We start from the raw sequence: 22,888 nt of genomic DNA, 5'->3' as shown, positions 1-22,888 counted from the left end.
GTCTGCCCGCAATGCGGGAAACCCAGGTTCGATCCCTGGGTCTGGAAGATCCCCTGGAGAAGGAAATGGCAACCCACTCCAGTATTCTTCTTGCCTGGAGAATCCCATGGAGGGAGGAGCCTGGTAGGTTACAGTCCACGGGGTCAAAAAGAGTCAAGCGAGCGACTTCACTTGATGCGTAGGTTGAGGACATATTACTAATGAAACTAAGGGACCTCATGCTCCCCATTAAAAAGCTGCAAGTATAACACACAACCCAACCCATGTGCAATGAATACTTTAGGGAGCAATTTAGAAAATTCATAAATTTGGTACTAAAATATATTACAAAAGCTGAAATTAAGGAGAGTATTCTGAGATTTTTCACTCAAGAAGCCTGACTTGGCTGTTGCACTTCTCGCTCCAAATAAACAGGTTTTACAAACTAATTTTGAATCTAGTTAACAGTGGATCAGTTTCCTTGAGCTTGATAATAACATGAAGTGAACCAGGAGTTCTACAATCACAAACCTGGTGACCATGGAGCTCTGAAGTAAACTGTGAAGATTAGGCTTAAAAAGCATTAAGAAGGTCTCATCAGATCTCCTGCGTTTCCTTCATAAATGAGCAAAGTATCTGACTAGTTTGTCACAGCAGAAAATAAGGGTTTTAAGGGAGTAATGGATTTACAGAATAGCACAACGTACTAAAAATACTGGTTAGTATAGAACGGGGTTTCTCAATCTTGCCACTACTGACATTTTAGGCCGAACATTTCTCAGCTCTGGAGGCGAGAGGATGTTTAAGGCCACTATGGTCTCTACCCACTAGATGCCACATCATTCTCCTCCTAAGACAACTGAAAGAGTTTCCAGGGGGAAAAAATGCCAAATGTCTCTGGGAGAAAAATAATCCCTCCGTGAAAACCTCTGCTGTGTAAGTAAATGCTCTCTTGGGGGCACAGCTTAAAACTTAACAAGAGTTCCCCTCAATATAGGAAAAACATTTTAAATAAACTTGAAGTAACCCTAATTGCTGGGACAGTCTGTTCTCAAATGAACTAGATGATCCCAAAATAACAAGTCACTTATTCTATGTAATTAACAGAGGAGAGTTTGTGTCCATCAGCAATGTAGTGGGCTCAGACTGCTCTGGGTGGTCTTTAAAGGAAGCCCAGAATCAGTGACAAAAACCATCATTACTATAAGCGAATTAGAGCAGGTCTGAGGGGAAAAGGGCAGGAGCTGAGATACAGACTGGAAATGACTGGGAAAAAAAGTTAAGTACAGGGAGAAACAATACATATTGAATAAAGGCTAAAGAAAAAGTGTCAAAAAACCTTTTAAACACACTGTTTTGGCATTATTGATTTATTACATTTTATTCTGATATACTTTTTTAATTGATGAAATGACTATGGAAGAATGGTGAGCGAGAGAGAATTTGAAGATGGGGATGGAGCCATGAGCCAAGACAGCAGGCACTCTCTAGAAGAGGAAAAGGGCCAAGAAATGGATTCTTCCCTCTACAGTCTCCAGAAGGAGCTCGCCTGTAACTTTAGTCCTAGACTTTAGCTCAGTAAGGTCAGTGACAGACTTCTGACTGACAGCAGCAAGAGAAAACGAATATACTCCTGTGATGTCCCCCACAAGTTAAACACTGCAATTCATTTTTTTACTTACTCCTGCAAGAGAGTTTTGAAGTTGCTGCCACCATCCCCATTTTACAGATGACTACAATGCAGAAATCTGGGAGTTTAAGTGCTCTGTCCAAGGCCAATGAGAAAGGAACTTAGGACCAGGTGTTCCACGCTGAGGCTGCCTTACTCCAAAGCCCACGCTATTTCTAGTCACAATGCAGCCCTGATGGAGAGCCTCTTTTTCTATAGTGACCCACTGAGAGAAAATTTTTCACCAGTGACCACCAACTGGGAGAAGTGAGGAGCCATGAAAATCCCTAGGTTCCTACCCATCTGCTTCAAGGCACAGGCATCAAACTCTCCTTTCAGACTTCAGTGGAGTCCGTCATGCCAGACAAGATGGCTTGAGAAGCTTTTGTGACAAAGTTATCTTTTACTAGGGAGTATTTTTTATTGCACTGTTACGGGTCTTTTCACTTGAGCAGCTAATACAGAAAAGCCTTTCATCTTGTCAAACACTTCTCTTTCTTTTCTTTTTTTAACTTTCTGATCTTCTCCATGCCAATACACTTTAATTAAATAATACCTCACCAAATTAAGAGACTGAAGTTGAGTCAGACATATTTATTCTTTACAGATACTGTACTGGATTGAATGGTGACCACTAAAAATTCACATCCACCCAGAACCTCAGAATTTATTTGGAAATTCGGTCTTTGCAGACACAGGATGAGGTAATTCTGGATTAGGGTTGGCCCCTAGTGCAGTAACATCCGTCCTTGTAAGAAGAGAAAATAGACCCTCAGACATACACACAGAGGAGAAAGCCATGTTGAAGCCAGAGGAAGAGGGTGGAGATACAAAGCTACAATCAAGGAGGGTCAAAGACTGCTGGCAGCCCCACGGCAGGGAAAGGCAGGGAAAGATCCTCCCCTAGAGCCATCATAGAGAGCACAGCCCTGCTGACACTGATACCAAACTTCTACCCTCCTCAACCTTAGAGAACGAATTTCTGCTGTTTCTAAGCCACCCGGTTTGTAGTACTTTGCAGTCCTAGGAAATTAATACAGAATATTAAGTAGGTAAAGGGTTATTTTTGGCTTATAGTTGCGAGTGCTAACATACTGCAGTAATATATGGTTTGATAAATGTAAAATCCTTACAGTGTCTATAAACCAACTTCTGTTAAGTCTTATTTCAAGAACGTCATTCTGTTATGAAGCACAGTTAAGACACTAGCTCTGCAAAAATGCAATAAGCTGATAGCACATAATTAATCTCATGTCTTTATTGCATTTACTTCTTTAAATAGCACAGAGGAGAGTCAGGATACTGTATTTGTTGCTAAAAGGTATAATGTCTACTCTTTTTCCTGAGGCAAAAGCAATAGTACTTTATAGGAGAAATCAAGTAAACAGAAATACAGGTAATAAACAGTAAAAAGAAAGAGACATCCCTTCTACTGATATCAACTTCTCCACAAATATCCGTCATTTCTTACCTATATTATCCTTTTCTTTGCAAGAAATTGAATAGCAGCAAATTTCTCTATCCTGAATAGCAGACAGATTCCTGTAAGAAGCAGAATTAGGAAAGTAAGTCTGGGCTTTTAAAACAATTGTCATCTTGTCTCTCTATGCTCAATATTACTTGTTCTTTTAAATTATTATACTGAAGAAATTATGTTATTACTAATAAAATTTTACGGGTTTACTTCTCTAGTATGTCAAGTTTATCTACCCCAAAACAGGGCTATGATCATTACTAAATAATGGAGCAAAGCTAAACAAAACAAAAAAATAGTACATTTTGTGGGCAAAATAGAACCAATTAAAAAAAAAAAAAAAACCATCATTCATTCTTAAGACATACATTTTTTCAATTAGCTGTTTCTCATCCAAGGCATTAGGAAGATCTCTCTTGTTTCCAAGTACTAGCACCTTTAAAAAGAAAAGTCACTGAGTAAATTTTATGTAAGAAAATGTCACAGAAGCATATTCACATGTGTCCACAGTAAAATTAGGTTACTGCATGCCACAGTATTAAAAGCATATTTACATGACCACTGGCCTATCTCATTCACTTCGTAATTCAAATAAGCATTTACTCTAACTTCTATTAATGCCACGCAGATGTCTAATTCAATACGTGGCTACCAACTTCTATTTAAGATATTCTAAGTCTATGGTATGCATTCTGTTATTTCTTAACAAATCTTCACCAAAATGTGAATATGATCTTAACTGCCAAGGGTAGAGGCATGATTTTCAACCACTATTACCTGTTAGGCATTAATCTAACAGTAAACATGTAAATAAGACTTTAAAATTCTATATCCATCCTATAAAATATCATGTATAAATATTAAGACAATAGGTAAGTTTGGGAACCAGGATAAATACAGTAGCCATCAACTCTGAGAACAAATGTGTCATGTGATTACTAGATGTGCTTTGCAAAAAGAGGAAAGTGGAGAGGGGCATTCCAAAACCATCTGTCTTTCCCAGGTATCTCCTTTCTGCCTTACAAAAAGCAAAAACTATGAGTACACATAATGTATTTGATAACATCCTTACTTTGAGTCAATGTTCTCCAAGAACTTGTATCTTTGACCAAGCCTAGGAGAGTGCACACCATGGCTACCTTGTCGCCTCATCAAACACGTGTCAAACCTATGTTCTTTCACTTAATACAAGTCCCACCCCCACCCTCAACTCCAGATACTGTGACTGATTCTACTCACAGGCCCTAGACTCTTTTTCTCACAAAGAAGAAAGAGCCAAGAAAAGATGCACAGAGTGCAAGGAGCACCAAGAGCTCTTGAAAGAATGCTGAAATCGTAGGGGTCAGAGAGCCAAAAGCCAAATCTCAGCACCCTTGGGCAGCCTGTCCTCCCTTCTCCCATTCTTACCCCTTTCCAAACTCTGGTGGCTCAGAAGGTAAAGAATCCATCTGCAATGCAAGTACCAGGTTTTGATCCCTGTGTTGGGAAGATCCACTGGAGAAGGGAATGGCAACCCACACCAGTATTCTGGCCTACAGAATCCTGTGGACAGAGGAGCCTCACGACTACAGTCCATGGGGTCACAGAGTCAGACACGACTGAGTGACTAACACTTTCATTAGTCTTACTAAGTCATCTCAGGTTCTCAACCTGGATCTATGTGAGTTGAAAAAAAAATACATCCCGGTCATTTGTGATCAGTTCTCAGTTTTGGGATTGCCTGGCATCTTAGTCCTCTTCCTACATTTAAGAAAGTCTTTCAAAAAAAAAAAAACAAACAAAGAAATCTTCCACCTTATGACTCTGCCTCCCAATAAAGCTATTGCTTCTGTAGATACTTTCTTTTCCAGCCTTCTTTTCTGCTAGAGAATGGACATATAATCTACGATCAACCAAAACTCTGAACGCAGAGCCAGTTTTACAAGAAAGCAGGAATATTGAACCCATTCTGCTACAGAAGGGGCATCAACTAAATGCTCTTCCAACTGGAGTGATTGTGTCTGGTGTTCACCAACTGTGTGGGGTCACCAGACTTACTGTATGATGTCAATCTGGATGTGGTCCTAGCAGCTGCTCAGCCTTCCCTTGTTCCAGTGTGTTTTCTCAACACGGTTATGGGAAGCCTTCTCAAGACTCTGTAAACTACCCAATATTGTTTCAATGAATTCCTCTCTACTTAAACAGCTTTCTACTGTTTGCTACTAAGAACTCTCATGGGGAACAAGATTTTTTTTACTTATGGTATGCAATATTTTGGTCATCTGATGCGAACAGCTGACTCACTGGAAAAGTCCCTGATGCTGGGAAAGATTGAGGGCAGAGGGAAAAGAGGGTGTTAGAGGATGAGATGGCTGGATGGCATCACCAATGCAAAGAACATGAATTTGAGCAAACTTCAGGAGATGGTGAGGGACAGAGAAGCCTGGCATGCTGCAGTTCATGGGGTCACAAAGAGTCGGACATGACTAGGCAACTGAACAACAACATGCAGAACTAGTTAATACAGACGGAAAAGGACAGGCCTTGAAGTCAGAAATAAACAGATTCAAACCTGGCTGTGCAATACACTAGTCGCCATGTGATCCTGAGCAAGTAACAACTGTTACCAGGAGGGATCACACCATCAACCTCAGTACACTGTGAAGATTAACTGAGATAACACACTTCAGAGATCTGACACTCATGACCTTGTCATGAGGGTAAAGCCTAGGCCTTTTCCAGCATTTTTTCACTCAACAAATGGCACCACCTCCCATCTAACCATATTAGCCAGGAACTAGGAATTATCCTGTTTATCTTCCCTGCTAAGTCTGGTGGACTGTCTTCCTAAACAGCCTCCACATTTATTTCCTTCTCACAACCTTGTCTATGACCACCCCAATCCATGGTACTCTATTTTGCCAAGACAAGTTCAAAACTGTCTTGAACTTGAAAACTGTTTCAATAGCTTCCTAAAACTGTCCTCCTTATGCTAAGCTGCTTCAGTTGTGTCTGACTCTTTGCCACTCCATGGACTGTAGCCCGCCAAGTTCCTCTGCCCAAGGGATTCTCCAGGCACGAATACTGGAAAGGGTAGCCATGCCCTTCTCCAGGGGATCTTCTCAACCCAGGGATCGAACCCGCGTGTCTCCTACGTCTTCTGCACTGGCAGGTGAGTTCTTTACCATAGCACCATGTGGGAATAGTCCCCGTGCAATCCATTTTTTAAACTGAAGTAAGAATGATTTAGGTAAGTCTGAGCATTTCAAACACCCAGTCCCACCCAGCACAGCCTCCTGAAGTACCCTTGCTGTCACAGGCTCACAATGCTCTTCCCGCCCACTCTGCTCAGCGCTCTAGAGACACCAGCCTCCTCACAAACCCCACTTCCTCCTGCCTAAGAGCCTCTGCCTGCAACTCTCTTTTCCTCCAACTGTCACATCCCTCACATGCCTACACATCCCTCACACCTCAGCTCAAGTAGCACTTCTTGGGGAATCTTTCCTTCTTCTCTCAAACTGTATCAAATCTGCCCTGTAACTTACAACTCCATAAGCCCCTTGAATCTCTCCTTTACAGCACTTATCAGAGCTGCATTATTCAAGCCATTTTCATATCATCTACCTAGTTTCCTATTAAACCATAAGCTCCATGATGGCAAGAAGCATGTTTCTATCTACTTCTGTTCACTACTACTTCCCCAGGACTAACCACTGCTTCTACTACATACAGTTCACTGAACAGCTTGTTAAGAAATGACTAAATAGCACACTGCCCAGCATATGATGGATACTCAGTAAATATAAGCTTTCCAGACTTTAAAACAAATAAGACACTCTACTGATTTCAAACATAATTAACAAAAATGCATAATTAAACTTTTAATAATATAACTACAAATATTATAATCATATAATGTGAAATTAACCATACTTACTGGAATTCCTTGTAACTGTGGTTTATCTAGAAGATTATGTAGTTCATTTCGAGAGGCTTCTATCTTTTCACGATCTGCAGCATCTATCATGTAACTTAAAAAAAAAAGTGATCTCAAAATGCCTCCACCATATTCTTTAATGATCACAATGAACAAATTTTTAATTTTCTTAATTTATACTACTGAAACTGTTGATCAAAATTAAGTCCTAGATTTTAAAAGGCTATCACCCCAAAATACTTAAGACTGTCCTAAAGATACAAACTACTATATACAGAATTAGATAAGCTTCAAGGATATATTATATAGCACAGGAAATTATACCTATTATCTTTCAATAACCCATAATGGAATATAACTTGCAAAAATACTGAATCACTATGCTGTACACCTGAAACTAATACTGTTAAGCAACTACACATCAATAAAATAAGCAGAGAAACAGACTGTTCTTTAGGGGGCTAAGACATGACAGTAAAACATGTATGTATATCCATTAGCTCTTAGCAACATAGAGAAAAAAAAAAGTCTCATTTGATGATTACTTTTTAAAGTCTGATGTTAATGGGAAATTATACTAAGAAAATACCTAAAAAAGATTTTACTGCCAGAAATTAAAATTAAGCCTTTAAAAGTATGAAAAATGACTTATTCCCTTGAAACCTAAACTGACTATAAGGGGGGATGGGGGACCAGGGGGTCAGGGTGGAAGGGAGGCAGCTTACACAATAGCATTGACTCCTCTGCAGTACCGTTCCCACATGCTCCGGAAGCGGGGTTGTCCTCCTATGTCCCAAATCTTCAAATCAAGATAGACAAATCTTAATAACAATATTTCAAATAACACAGTGAAGAAAAAAGCTGCAGATAGAAGAGAAAAAATGAAGCAGATATGCTCAGCTCCACAATGTGAGAGCCAAACTGCTTTGGAAAAAACTGAGCTCAAACAAGCTCTTGATGTGGAAGTTCTTGGGGCCATTTCTGAACTTGAAGTCCGTATTTAATATGTTTACGTTAGATCTAATACGTGCTGCGTGGCAAAGATTTCATATTGGGGCAACACTTTCTTTGCCTGTTAACCAATAGATTTCCAATACTGAAAACCTATTCTTTAAAAAATAGTACTCTTAGAATCTGCATGATCATGCACCATCCACATTTGAAGTCCAAGAGAAAAAAAAAACACTTCATTCAGAATCTATTAGAGTTTAATTGTCTGATGGGGTATATATATTAGAATGTAATCATTTTCAATTATTCCGTATATAACATAGAAAATATTCCTACCTAGGTGCTTTTCTTATATAAAATTATTTTATCCATATGAAAGCCACCGACTACAGTCATTTCACCATTATGGCTACTCTGTAGGGCTATGTAAAGGTCTTAAGTCATGATGTTTATCTTCAAAAGGCTTCCAGTTTAGCTACCAACACTGGACGCATGCATAATGACATACACATGAGACATTAGAAGCTTCATTAGATAAGCTACAGAAAGAATTTAGTAAACAGCTTCTGTGAGCCACAAGAACTGGATAAAACGGCCATAGGGTTCAGGCTGTAGAAGCAAAACTCCCCACATGAACAAAGGAGTCAAAAATAATAAAAATAAATTAAAAACTGGTCCAACAGTCCACAATGCAAACCTATCAAACTTATTCTAGAAACAAAATTATGTTAAACTAATTAATTTTTTACTGTTTTATAGTTTTAATTTTAGGGCTTAGTAGTAAAGAAAGGAAAACTAGGTTACTGTATTTGCTACCATAAATACAATACTAAGTTACTAATATTATAAACAGTTACTCTCTTTCAACATAAATTATTCATGAAATATATACAATATTACATTCCAAACACTCTGAAGATGGGATTTTTATTTCCTAGGAACATCTAAATCCCAAATATTACTTTTGCCAACCCATATGCAAAGTTTTTTATGAGACTTAACATTTCAACACTTAAACATTTGTATCTATTAGAGAAAGAAGGAAAAAAATTAATTTATACTCTTTTGGAACATGCCCAATTAAGAACTGCCAATACTCATGTAAAAACCAAAGAAACAAACAGAAAAACTCCTAATTTGTATGTGCTAACAATTTACATCAAGTATGGCAAGCAGCTGACGTACCTTTATTGTGACGTTACCTTTAGTTACTTTTCTCATGTTGAAGCCCACTGTAGGTATCATATCTTCACTGAACTGACCTGACTGAATGAAAGAAAACATTTGAAGTTAGACTAATTGTTACTTATTAAAACTGCAACACTGTACAACCTTTCACATCAACTTTACTTCTGTACCCATATTCAGTTCAGTTCAGTCGCTCAGTCCTGTCCGACTCCTTGCAACCCCATGAATCGCAGCACACCAGGCCTCCCTGTCCACCACCATCTCCCGGAGTTCACTCAAACCCACGTCCATCGAGTCCGTGATGCCATCCAGCCATCCCATCCTCTGTAGTCCCCTCTTCCTCCTGCCCCCAATCCCTCCCAGCATCAGAGTCTTTTCCAATGAGTCAACTCTTCACACAAGGTGGCCAAAGTACTGGAGTTTCAGCTTTAGCATCATTCCTTCCAAAGAACACCCAGGGCTGATCTCCTTTAGAATGGACTGGTTGGATCTCCTTGCAGTCCAAGGGACTCTCAAGAGTCTTCTCCAACACCACAGATCAAAAGCATCAGTTCTTCGGCTCTAAGCAAGTAACTAATTTTTTAGTGATGGTAACCTTAAGAAAATATTCCTCATAGCCATAGATTTTGAAGAGATGCATTTTTTTCATTCATAGACATTCTCCTTTTAAAGATATTTTCGAAACTAATGCAAATTTTACATATTTTTAAGTTTAAGAAAAATACTGTACAACTACTTAAGAAATCTGTTATGTAAATTTCCTCCACCTATACATACTTTTTGTATACAAGGCAGAAGTAAATCAGAAGCAAATGGTTAGAGTTTTCTATTTGTAGCACTGAAATTATATTGACAATACTGTTAAAATTCACTGTTGCTCTTCTGAGTCAGCTTTTTAATAATGCTTACAAAATGTTTTTTCATAAAGATGATCCTCCTTTTATGTAGGATTCTATTCTATTCAATTCCATTCTCTTTTTGGTTTATGACCTTCCTGTCAGAGACCAAAATTAAGTATCTTCTAATACTATTTATATTTTTAAATGTTTATGAAAAAAAATAAAAATAAAAAAATAAATGTTTATGATTACACAGTGTAACAAAGGTCCATTTTACAAATGGATCTATAAATCCACACTTTCCTGACTACACGGACGTGAAATGGCAAATTTCATATAGCGGAAGTTCTATATCTGAGTCCTCAATTCTTTTCCATTAGTCTGTTTTTTTCCAATTGGAAATAAATTAGGATTACACAAATTACTGTAGCTTATCTATATATTATTCTAAATAGAAGATCAAGAATTTGGAATGTTTAGAAATGTGGTTCATTGCTCACATTTGAAATAAACTTTAGAAAGTAATTATTTCTGTTACAATACTGCCTGCCTTTTATCAACTCTTGATATTGAACCAAGTCTCTCCACCCAAGCACATATGTCTGTCCACTCAAACATTCTTTATATCCTCTAGTGAAGTACACCTAATGAGTCACATTAATACTGATTTTATATATTATGTATTTTGCGACTTGGGAATATGAACTCTATCAACACGGGGCTCTTTAACAAAATGGGACTATTTTAAAGTCCCTAACATCGGCCAACTATTAGCCACACATTCATTTCAAAATGTCTACAAGTACTGAGCACAATGAATTCCAATTTCACAAGCTAATTTGTTCTACATATCCCCCAAAATGTTCTACTCCTTTTTCTTTTCCCCTACTGTTCAGTGGCATTTGGGCTAATTTTAGAAAAAATGTTAATATAACCATAATCACTATTTTATTTTCACCTGTCAAACAGTATAATTTTCAGAACTTTCACATATATGATTTATATGTGAAGATTTAGTTGTGATATCAAATGTACATATATCAAAACTAGCCATGACAAAAGAACAAAACATATAACCTGATTAAAACATGAGCAAAGGTAACATCAAAGGCATGCTCTATAAAGGAAATAAGCTAATAACTTCATTAACACTTCTGCTCTGAAAAAGACAATGTCAAAGAGACTCAAAACAAGCCACAGAGTAGGGGAAAAATATTTGCAAAAGACACCTGATAAAAGACTATTACTGGAAATATACAATGGAACTGTTAAAACTCAACAATATGAAAACAATCCAACTAAAATATAAGCCTAAGATCTCACCAAAGGAGATACACAGATGGCAAAGAAGCACAGGAAAAGACGCGCCACATCATATGTCACCATGAAAATGCAATTCAGAACAATGAGATACCACTGCAAACCATTTAGAGTGGCCCAAATCTGGTATTTTTTTATAACATCAAATGCAGATGAGGATGTGGAGCAAGAGGAACTCTCAGTCACTGCTGATAGGTTTGCAGAATGGTGCAGCTACTTTGGCAGGCAGCTGACAGTATTTTACAAAACCAAACGTATTCTTACCATACAACCCAACAATCACACTCCTTGGTATTTACCAAAAGGGCTTGAATACTTAAGTCCACAAAAAAATCCACACATTAAATGATTACAGCATCATTGTTTATAATTGCTAAAACCTAAAACAACCAAGATGCCCTTCAGTAAGTGAACAGATAAGACTGGTACATCCAGACAATATAGTATTATTCAGTACTAAAAAGAAATGAGCAACTAAGTCACGAAGAACATGGAGGAACCTTAAATGCATATTTCATGAAAGACCCAATGTGGCAAGACTACATACTGCATGATTCCAACAATATGATATTATGAAAAAAAAGAAAACAGTAAATGAAAAGATCAGTAGTTGTCAGGGGTGGGAGAATGAAAACAATATGGCAGTTCCTCAAAAAACTAAAAATAGAATTGCCACATGATCCAGCAATTCCAGTTCTGAGTATATACCCAAAATAACTGAAAGTAGGAATCCGAGATATTTATACAACCATGCTCACAGCATTATTCACAATAGCCAAAATGTGGAAGCTACCTGAGAGTCCATCTGATGATGCACAAATAAACAAAGCGTGGTCTATTCCTACAATGTAATACTATTCAGCCTTAAAACCTTATTCATGCTACACCATGGAGGAACCTTGAGGACACTGTGCTAAGTGAAACAAGCCAGGCACAAAAAAGACAAAAACTTCATGATTCGATTTATATGAGAAACCTACAGTAGTTAAATTCATAAAAACAGAAAGTAGAATGGTAGTTGCCAAAGGCTAGAGCGGTGGAAACAGGGAGTTAATGCTTAGTGGGTATGGGATTTCAGGCTGGGTAAATAAAAGGTCCTACAGATGGAGAGTGGTGATGGCTACAAAGAAATGTGAATGTACTTATTAGTACTGAAGTATACACTTAATAGTTAAGATAGTAAATTTTATATCTTGTGCATTTCACAATTATAAAAAATTGTGTGACGTAAGTGAAGGCAATCATTATCATTTTATGGAACAGGAAATAAATTCCCAAGGTCACACTGCTCAACAGTGGTTGATTATTTTTCTTAAAGTTCGCCACTGTGAATTATAATACGCTTTAACTAATATCTGAGGAGAGGTCTGAGATAATGCCTCATTTATATGGTATCATTAGGAAAAGAAGCTATACATAATGAGGCAGGCAGAAATCAAAGCTGAAGTTTTTTGGCACCCAAACTTCTACAACAGCTTGCACACGAAGCATTCTAAGGTGCAGTACATACTTGGCTAACTTTTCACAATCCTTGGAATATGACTGAATATGTTCTTGGTGTTTCAGGGTCATTTTACAAATTGTAAAACAAGAAAACTAAACTCCATAATCCTCACAGGCCCTTCTGGCAGTAAAATTTTATGATTACGATCATGATGTAGGGGCTGCAGTATACTCAGCTGACCCTGAACTGTCTTAGTTGTTCATCTCTTTCTTCACCATTACTTCTCACTGCTGGCAGATGTTAACCATAGTTTTCCCTCATTCACCTGCCACTGATAACCTGCAAAGGCTGAAAATTAGGTAATCATATCTTTGGGTTTTTAATTCCAAATGTCCTGAGTACAGCATAATTGTTCAAAAAACATTTGTTGGCTTTGATGAATGGATTTTGTGGAACAACAACTTTATAGATTTGGAAGCGTTTTCTACTTCTTTCTTAGTGTCAAATCTTAATTGTCACTTTTCAAAGCTTGTGTTGAATGACTAAACCACTCAGTTGGCAGTTGTGCTCTAAATAACAGAATTTATTTCTATGCTGTCAAAATGCCACTAAACTGAGACTAGCAATTTAGGAAACAAGTAGATGTTTTAAAAATACTACTTAATTGTGTATCATGCTCTTTATTTTAACAAATACTTACATAGCATGAAGCACTGGTCTAAATACTCAGTAAATATTAATCAATATTAACTTACTTAATCCTTATAACAACCCTATGAAATATGTGGCAATATCCTCATTTTTCAGATGAGAAAACCAAGGCAATGACAGGTTAAGCTATTTGCTCAAAGTCACATTATTTTTAACATCTATAAAGAGAAATAAAAAGATGTTTTCATACCTGTCTTCTTAAATAGCATATCAAATATAAACTGACCTTCACTTAACACAAATTCAAGATCATGAGTGGCACTCACAATGATTTTGGGGCAATGGATGAAACTGCAGCTATTATGCACACCTAGAGTCACAAGGTTATATCTCTGGAATTTGTTTGGCTGGGACAAAATAAATTTGAAGCAAAATAAGATGGTAAAATACCCTCGAGATCGAGGAATCTTATTACCAGTTACACTAATTACTAACCACACACAAGTCATCTTACCTTCAGGATTAAGCTATCTTACTAGAAGAAAAGGAAATTGGAAGACTATCTCCAAAGTCACTTACAGCTCTAGCATTTATGGTTTTATGTTTATTCATCAGTTCAATTCAGTTCAGTTGCTCGGCTGTGTCTAACTCTTCACGACTCCACGGACTGCAGCACGCCAGGCTGCCCTGACCATCACCAACTCCCAGAGCTTGCTCAAATTCATGTCCATCGAGTCGGTGATGCCATCCAACCATGTGATCCTCTGTCGTCCCCTTCTCCTCCCGCTTTCAATCTTTCCCAGCATCAGTCTTTTCCATGAATCAGTTCTTTGCATCAGGTGGCCAAAGTACTGGAGCTTCAGCTTAAACATCAGTTCCTCCAATGAATATTCAGGGTTGATAACTTTGAGGGTTGACTGGTTTGATCTCTTTGCAGTCCAAGGGACTCTCAAGAGTCTTCTCCAACACTACAGTTCTAAAGTATCAATTCTTTGACGCTCAGCCTTCTTTATGGTCCAACTCTCACATCAATACATGAGTACTGGAAAAACCACAGCCTTGACTAGACGGACCTTTGTCGGCAAAGATTTTTTAATGTCTTTGCTTTTTATTTTATGCTTATTCACAGGCCTCTCATTTAAAATATACTGCTACATTTAAAATGGATAGCCAACAAAGACCTATTGTACAGCACAAGGATCTCTCCTCAGTGTTATGTACCAGCCTGGATTGGAGGGGTTTTGGAGGAGAATGGATACATGTACATGGATAGTTAAGCCCCCTTCGCTGTTCAAGTGAAATGACCTCAACACTGTGAATCAGCTATAACCCAATATAAAATGTTCTTGGTGTTAAAAAAAATTAAAATTGAATAAAATATAGTCAAGTGATTAATGCCTTCAAGAGTAGGAAAAATGTGACTTTTTCTCCCCCCAAAATCATTAGTATACCAAAGGCTAAAAGCAGACCTTGTCCCATAAAGTTCTATTTGCGTCAACTCCAGTACACAGAGCTTACCTAAATTTATTACTGTGGATCGCATGAGTAAGGCAAAAAGAAAAGGAAAGAGAAGAACCAAGGTAATGGTTAACCCCAGGAAGGCAGAAACATGAGGCAGAGGACCTGTACTAGTGAAAGGACACTTCACTGACCATACTCTAAGACAGTAAGAATGGGGAAGGTGTTTATTCTTTGTAACCAGATTAAGGTAGAAACGCACCATGCAAGCACTGGCTGCTCATATACCATGGTCTCTGACACTTGTGAGAACACAGTGAAATACCCATACATTTCAGTGCTTTAAAATAGAGATTCCAGATGCAACAGATGAGATTTTACAGTTGCTCTCATAAATGAACAAATGCAGAAATCAAGCTGTGAACAACATGGGAGAAGCTTCTCTTTGCTTGATCTGTTTCTCTTTAGCAGCAGTCTGATCCAATTCAATAAACTTTAAACACAAGTGGAAAAATACCTGCTTTGACAAATCTCTCACAGGTTTTTCTCTAAGAATCTTTTTATTTTTTAAGGTTTTAGTTATCAAGATACTTTGTAGAGACAGAATGAGATAAACAGCAAGAACAAAAGATTCAGACTACATTTCTCCTCTCAGCCAAAAGAAACTACTTTCACATGCTAAGCAGAGCAGTCGTCTCTCTTTTTAAACAACATAACTATGACGCAAATCATTTAAACTGCCCAAATTTACACATTTGACAAGTAAGATAAAGCAAATAAACATACAAGTAATTCACTTTTTTTTCCAAGAACGTTTAATTCAATTGGAAAACTCATTACTAATACCCATTTTCCTAGTTTGTATCATTATTTGGTTCTTGTATTTTCACTAATAAGTTAAATTACTGCTAATAATATTACTCTTATGTTTCAAACTACAATAGTTAAAAAAAAAAAGAATGGCAACCCACTTTTGCTGGAATTATTTAAAACGAAAGGTAGATCTAGGAGAAAATCTTGATGAGGAATAAGGTATTTCCATTCCTTAAACGGTCTTAAAGTATACCTCACAAACCACTCATCAGCTGCAGAGGGAAAAACAAGTAATTATACAATGAAGAAATCAAGACAAAATCTTGACTTCACATGGACTTCTCAAATGGACTTCATGTGCCCAAAGAAGTATTACCATAAGGACACAACATCCAAGTATTTCAACTGAGAAGGCATAAACTAAATCTAATCATGAACAAACGTCAGACTGACCCGAAACAGAGGAACGTTGTATTTAAAAGGCATGGGGAGAGGAGGAGTTTCAAAGATGCCAATGTCATAAAAGATCAAAACTCTAAAATGTTTCAGACTAGACAGAAGGTGCTAAAGAGACAGGATGTCTAAATGCAGTACCTGACCCTAGACTGGATCCTCTGCTGGGGAGCAAAAAAACTATCAACAACATTACTGGGTCAACTGACAAAATAGTGATAGATAACATCTATGAGATATCATTTTTTAAAAAACACAATAAAGTTGGCAACTAAATTAGTCACGTAAGAAAATATTCCTAAACTCAGAAAATACAAATGTAAACATCTAGGAACAATGGGCATGGCACACAGAGATCTTCCTTATACAGGGTGACATACACAGTACATGAAGGCTACAGCAATGAGGTGACATGTCTGACCTCAACAAAGGGTCTATAAATGTTTTTTGGAGTGCTTTCATTCCTGCAAATTTTCTGTAAGTTTGAAATTGTTTCCAAAGAAAGATCTCTTAAACAGGATAATCAAATATCACCTTCTTGTGTATCATATCTAGGACACATCTAGAATTAAAAAAATAAATTTCCTACTATAATATTAGTGAAACTCATGAACAGATTCAATCTTAAGAAATTATGACAACTAGTTCAGGAACAAATCACTGCTAATCTAGTTCTGTCCTTCAATGTTCTAAAAGGATACTGACTTACAAATGTCTTCTAATAGAAAAATCCATATTTAATCATTTCTATATAAAGGAAAAGCCTCTAGGCTTTGAAATTGGCATTTTTAAATCTACTGATTTTCTATATTTTAATATTTATGTATAAGCTGGGAAATGAATTAAACACAGTGTGCTCTCCCAAGTCTAAGTTCCTCTTCTGGGTGAAAACTATCCCACTTAATACATATTCTTCTCTTCTCTCTCAGCACTTCATAGTTTCCACTGTGAACACATATGTCATATCTGAGGCTCTCTTTTTTTAAGGGGCTAGAAAAGGTATAATCATTCAGTACAGCGGTATATCAAGGATCATATCATGTTCATTTTCTTTTTAGAAATCTTTGGACAATTTTCCTTAATTTCCGAAAAAACTGTAATTTGTTATCAGTTTTAAGCGCAAACCCAGAATTACTTCCAACTACAGACATAATTCCTTCCCACAGGACATCAGTTTAAAAGGACATATTTAAGCTTCATTTGAGAGTTAAATCTTACTAACCAAAGAATAACATCTCTCAAAATCCCAGTGGGTTTTGACTTTAGTTTGTTTTAAGATGGAGGGATTCTCTTCAGTCCTTATCAAACAAAATTAAGTAGCACACAAAATTTTCAGGTTTCTTAGGGCATGGTCAATTAAGGCCTCTCATCTTCAAATGGCCCAAATTCTGAAAAAGAGCTATAACTCCGAATAAACTAAACTCCTAAGTTATTTTTCTGAAGGAAATCAAGTAATAAAAACCTTCAGCAAAATCATAAATTTATAATATTATCCTTCAAAAAAGGACAAAATTTGCAACAATAGTCAAAACAGCTTCTCACTCTTCAAAAACACTAGCCAAAAAGATAAAAAAGCATCCTTAGGATCTGGCATGGACAGGCCCCTTGTGGAGACTCTGCTCTAGATGTCAATATTTTCCATCTGCTCTGCCAACTCCAACTGACTGGCAGCGGCTTCCACCTGGGCACAGTGAGTGCTGTGCTCTTCCTTCATCTGTCTTATGCACATAGATGAGGCATTTATGAACTCTGGTCTGGATGTTCTGATGGAGGCAGGCTAGTTCTAAAACTCTGCTGCATAGATGATCCAATCAGCAGCAGCAGACATAGATGATGAATCTGAATTGTACTGATTCACACACACCTATGACTGTTCACTCCCTTCTTTATGGTCCAATAGGAGTTGTGGCTGTTGTTTAGTTGCTGAGTCATAACCAATTCTTTGTGACCTTATGGACTGTAACCCACCAGGATTTTCTGTCCGTGGGATTTCCCAGGCAAGAACACTGGAGTGGGGAGCCATGCCCTCCTGCAGGGGATCTTCCCAACTCATGGATTAAACCCTAGTCTCATTATGATTCCTGCATCGGCAGGCAGGTCCTTTACCACTAGCACTGCTAATAGCAAGACAGCTACTCTGCAGCAATCTCCTTTACAAAGACAACTCCTGAGGATTAAAATGTCCTCAAACCCACAACTTCTATTAGAAGCCTGAAAACCTTCATTCCTGCAAACTTCTATTCCTGAAGAAAATTCACTTCAAAAAGTCTCTGATTACTATTTCATATATCCATCATAATTTTCATCATAACTTGCATTAACAGCACATTAGTAATGGTTTTACACATCTACTGGGTTGGTCAAAAAGTTCGTTCAGGGTCTTGTACCATTACCATCTTACAGAAAAACTTAAAAGAACTTTTGTGCCAACACAGTATCTCCAAAGAACTGCTGAAGAAAACTCAACTTGTTTGTAGAACAATTTGACAGTGAGCATCCTAGTCAACCACTGGGAGACCACATCACAGTGCAGCGTTTTCACTCAGTCAGAAATTCTGATGATGTAATAACAATGTGAAAAAAAATAAATAAATAACAACGTGAAAAAAGGGCTCCCAAAGAAATCAGTGCTGGAGCGCTTGAGCATATACAGAATTGGCTAACTTATCAAGTCATTAATGTCTGGATGTATTTCTCCCATGAACATCAAAAGTCCACTATACATCTGTAAAATACACTTGTATCTTCACATTAAAAAAAAATTATCCTACATAATCTTCACATGTGGGATCAAGCAGATTCTAAACTCAGAAGCGTGAGGGTTGGGGGGTGGGGATTAGCATTAGTTCAGTTCACTTCAGTCACATCCAACTCTTTGCCACCCCATGGACTACACCACACCAGGGTTCCCTGTCCATCACCAATTCTGGAGCTTGCTCAAACTCATGTCCATCAAGTCAGTGATGCCATCCAACCTTCTCATCCTCTGTCGTCCCCTTCTCCTTCTGCCTTCAATCCTCCCCAGCATCAGAGTCTTTGCCAGTGAGTCAGCTCTTGGCATCAGGTGGCCAAAGTATTGGAGCTTCAGCTTCGGCATCAGTTCTTCCAATGAATATTCAAGACTGATTTCCTTTAGGATGAACTGGCTGGATCTCCTTGCAGTCCAAGGACTCTCAAGCATCTTCTCCAACACCACAGCTCAAAAGCATCAGTTCTCTGGTGCTCAGCTTTCTTTATGGTCCAACTCTCACATCCATACATGACTACTGAAAAAACTATAGCTTTGACTAGACGAACCTTTGTTGGCAAAGTAATGTCTCTGTTTTTTAATATGCTAGGTTGGTCACAGCTTTTCTTCCAAGGAGCAAGTGTCTTTTAATTTCATGGCTGCAATCACTATCTGAGGTGATTTTGGAACCCAAGAAACTAAAGTCTGTCACTGTTTCCATTGTTTACCCATCTATTTGCCATGAAGTGATGGGACCAGACGCCATGATATTTGGTTTTTTTTGAAGCCAGCTTTTTCACTCTCCTGTTTCACTTTCAAGAGGCTCTTCAATTCCTCTTCGCTTTCTGCCATAAGGGTGGTGTCATCTGCATATCTGAGGCTATTGACATTTCTCCCTGCAATCTTGATTCCAGCCTGTGCTTCATCCAACCCAGCATTTCACATGATGTACTCTGCATGTAAGTTAAATAAGCAGGGTGACAATATACAGCCTTGATGTACTCCTTTCCCAATTTGGAAGCAGTCTGTCATTCCATGTTCAGTTCTAACCGTTGCTTCTTGACCTGCATAAGGACTTCTCAGAGACAGGTAAGGTGGTCTGGTATTCCCACCTCTTGAAGAATTTTATGAAGTTTGTTGTCATCCATACAGTCAAAGGCTTTGGTGTAGTCAGTGAAGCAGATGTTTTTTTTGTAACTCTCTTGCTTTTTCTATGATTCAACAGATGTTGGCAATTTGATCTCCGGTTCCTCTGCCTTTTCTAAATCCAGCTTGAATGTTTGGAAGTTTTCAGTTCACATACTATTGAAACCTAGCTTGCAGAATTCTGAGCATTATTTTGCTAGCTTGTGAGATGATGCTAGCTTTGAGATGCTAGCTTTGCAACTGTGTGGCAGTTTGAACATTCTTTGGCATTGCCTTTCTTTGGGATTGGAATGAAAACTGACCTTTTCCAGTCCTGTGGCCACTGCTGAGTTTTCCAAATTTGCTGGCATATTGAGTGCAGCACTTTCACAGCATCATCTTTTAGGGTCTGAAATAGCTCAGCTGCAATTCCACATTTCAGGCCTTCATACTATCATACTGGTTAAGTCTCTAAACAATTCACCTACTTTTTTCATTTTTACCTTCCTTTTTAACAAATACCTTTTCATTAAGGAAGTGACAAGAAAAAAGAAACAGAAGGAATCCAAATTGGAAAGTAAAACTGTCACTGTAGTAACATGGTACCACATATAAAACAATCCTAGACACCACCAAAACACTCATCAGGAATTCAGTAAAGGTGAAGGATACAAAGTTAATATACAGATATCTGTTGTGTTTTTACACACTAACAATGAACTATAAGAAAGAGAAAGCAAGGAAAAAGAAAATCACCAAAAAGAATAAAATATCTAGGAATAAGTCTGCCTAAGGAGGTAAAAGACCTTTACTCAGAAAACTATTAGCCACTGATTAAAGAAATGGAATATTTGCTGTCCACCTAAAACTATCACAACAGTGTTAACTGTCTACACCCCAATACAAAATAAAAAGCTTAATTAAAAAAAAAATTGAAGATGACACAAGATGGAAGATGACATATCGTGGTTGTGGATTGGAAGAGTAAATATTAAAATAACTGTACTACCCAAGATTACCTACATATTCAATGCAATCTCTATCAAAATACCAATAACAGTTTTCACAGAATTGGAACAAATAATTCTTTGGAACAAATAATTCTAAAATCTATATGAAAACACAAAAGACCCCAAGTAGCCAAAACAATCTTGAAATGAAGAACAAAGCTTAAGATGTCACACTACCTGATTTCAAGCTACTCTACAAAGCTACAGTAACCAAAACACTACGGTGCTGGCACAAAAATAGGCACATTTATCAATGGACAGAACAGAGAGCCCAGAAACGAACATACTTGAAACTGAGTCTCCCTAAAACCAAGTTCCCTTACAAAGTTTAAGATTACTCTATTCAAAACCTTATTCCCTTTCATGGAACCTCTCACCTCAATTCTGTGCTAACTAAACACTAATCAACCAGAGTTGGATGACTAAAACTGCTACTGTTGATAACATCATTAATGTCCTAAAACTACTATCACACATATCATCACTAACAAACAAACTCAGGTTGTTCTCCAGGGCAAGATGAGCCAACAGGCCCCCAAGCCATGGACCATCTGGCCAGATAATCATAAACCAGACTCCCAAATCTACAATTAAGTAATGTCACAGAAATGTCACATGACAATGATTAATCCCAGCCTCTTTGTTCTTCCTCCTTTAGAAATCAAAAAATAAAGCCTAACTCAACACTGAGTAGAGTGGATCTGAGGCCTGCCTCCTACTCCCTTGCTTGGCATCCTGTAACACATCCTGACTTTGCTGCAAACTACCACTGTCAAGAGTTTGACTTTCCACACCATGGGCACATGTGCCCAAGCAAATAAGTAATTTCCTCTATTTAAAAGTTTCTTTCCCTCTTTCGGTGAAGAACTGGGTATTTAGGCAACTAAAATGAGAGACTTATTTTCCACTGTATGCCCTTCTGTGTGTGCACATAGAGCCTGTTTCAAAAAAAAGTATAAAAACAAAAATTTTTCCTTCAAATCCTGAAATAGACTTCCATGATTAAACTTAAAAGGAAGATTCCTAGAACCAACCAAAAGCTACAAAATCAATGAGCTATGTACGTAGCAAGAGTTCCTAGTCTTAAGCAAAACACTAGTGGAAATCACAACAAATACGCAATCCACAAATGGTAAAATGAATTCTGAACTCTTTAAAACAAAATAAAAAAGTCAAGTCTTTACTGATCTATTGAAGATCTACTAGAGTAAGCCAGAATCAAAAGAATAAAAAAAAGAGTATTTTGAATGTAATTAAAAAGGCCCATCATAGAAAAGTAAAGCCAGATAACTGATTAATAATCATTTGAGTATAGTTTAAATTATCCCAGGGGCTGTAGATTTACTGTAAGAAGTCGTGCTCATTTTCTCAGGTAATGGATGTTTATGTTAGTCTTCTGGATGCCTGTGACTCTGGAGAGAATCATACTGGGTTATTACCCTGGTCTTACCACTTGCCTAGCTGTAGGTCCTTCTTACATGTTCCTTACCTTTGCAATGTCCCTCTTTCTCCAAATGTAAAATGAAGATAACAAGTCTCTATCTCAAGTTAATTAAATTAAAATATATACACCATTTAGAGCAACGCCTGCTTCAGGCACTGGTTACAGGTACAGTGGAAGCACTGAATATTTGTTACCATCAACAAACATCACACAGGGTCCATGAAATGTGATGTCACAAAATAGTTCACAGTGTTCTGGTTAAGTTTAGGTAAACACACTCCACCCTGGCTCTTTCTCTGAATGTAACTAAAAACCATGGACTGAACACATGCAGCAGCTGAGGACTCTGAAAGGAGGTGTAGCAGAATGATTAGACAAGGAAATCACAACTCAAAACACAAGCAATCTGATGCCATTTCCTAGCTG

The 22,888-nt window shown here is 37.6% G+C and overlaps 1 protein-coding gene across 1 annotated transcript in view; it reads right to left on the bottom strand.

Moving 5' to 3' along the window:
* The window catches only part of ARL8B (ADP-ribosylation factor-like 8B), a 55,017-nt gene that overhangs the window by 4,474 nt on the left and 27,655 nt on the right, over nt 1-22,888 (bottom strand). Inside the window, exons 2-6 of the mRNA XM_010844131.1 lie at nt 9,175-9,255; nt 7,764-7,837; nt 7,039-7,132; nt 3,491-3,558; nt 3,120-3,190 (exon numbers count right to left, since the gene is read on the bottom strand). Of these exons, the coding sequence (XP_010842433.1) occupies nt 3,120-3,190; nt 3,491-3,558; nt 7,039-7,132; nt 7,764-7,837; nt 9,175-9,255 (388 nt within the window). The remainder of the gene's footprint in view (nt 1-3,119; nt 3,191-3,490; nt 3,559-7,038; nt 7,133-7,763; nt 7,838-9,174; nt 9,256-22,888) is intronic.

Source organism: Bison bison, unplaced genomic scaffold, assembly GCF_000754665.1.
Source record: "Bison bison bison isolate TAMUID 2011002044 unplaced genomic scaffold, Bison_UMD1.0 scf7180017864194, whole genome shotgun sequence".
In the NCBI taxonomy this organism is placed as follows: Eukaryota; Metazoa; Chordata; class Mammalia; order Artiodactyla; family Bovidae; genus Bison; species Bison bison.
Note: the sequence above shows the minus strand (reverse complement) of the source record. Positions and strands in the feature narration are given on the sequence as shown.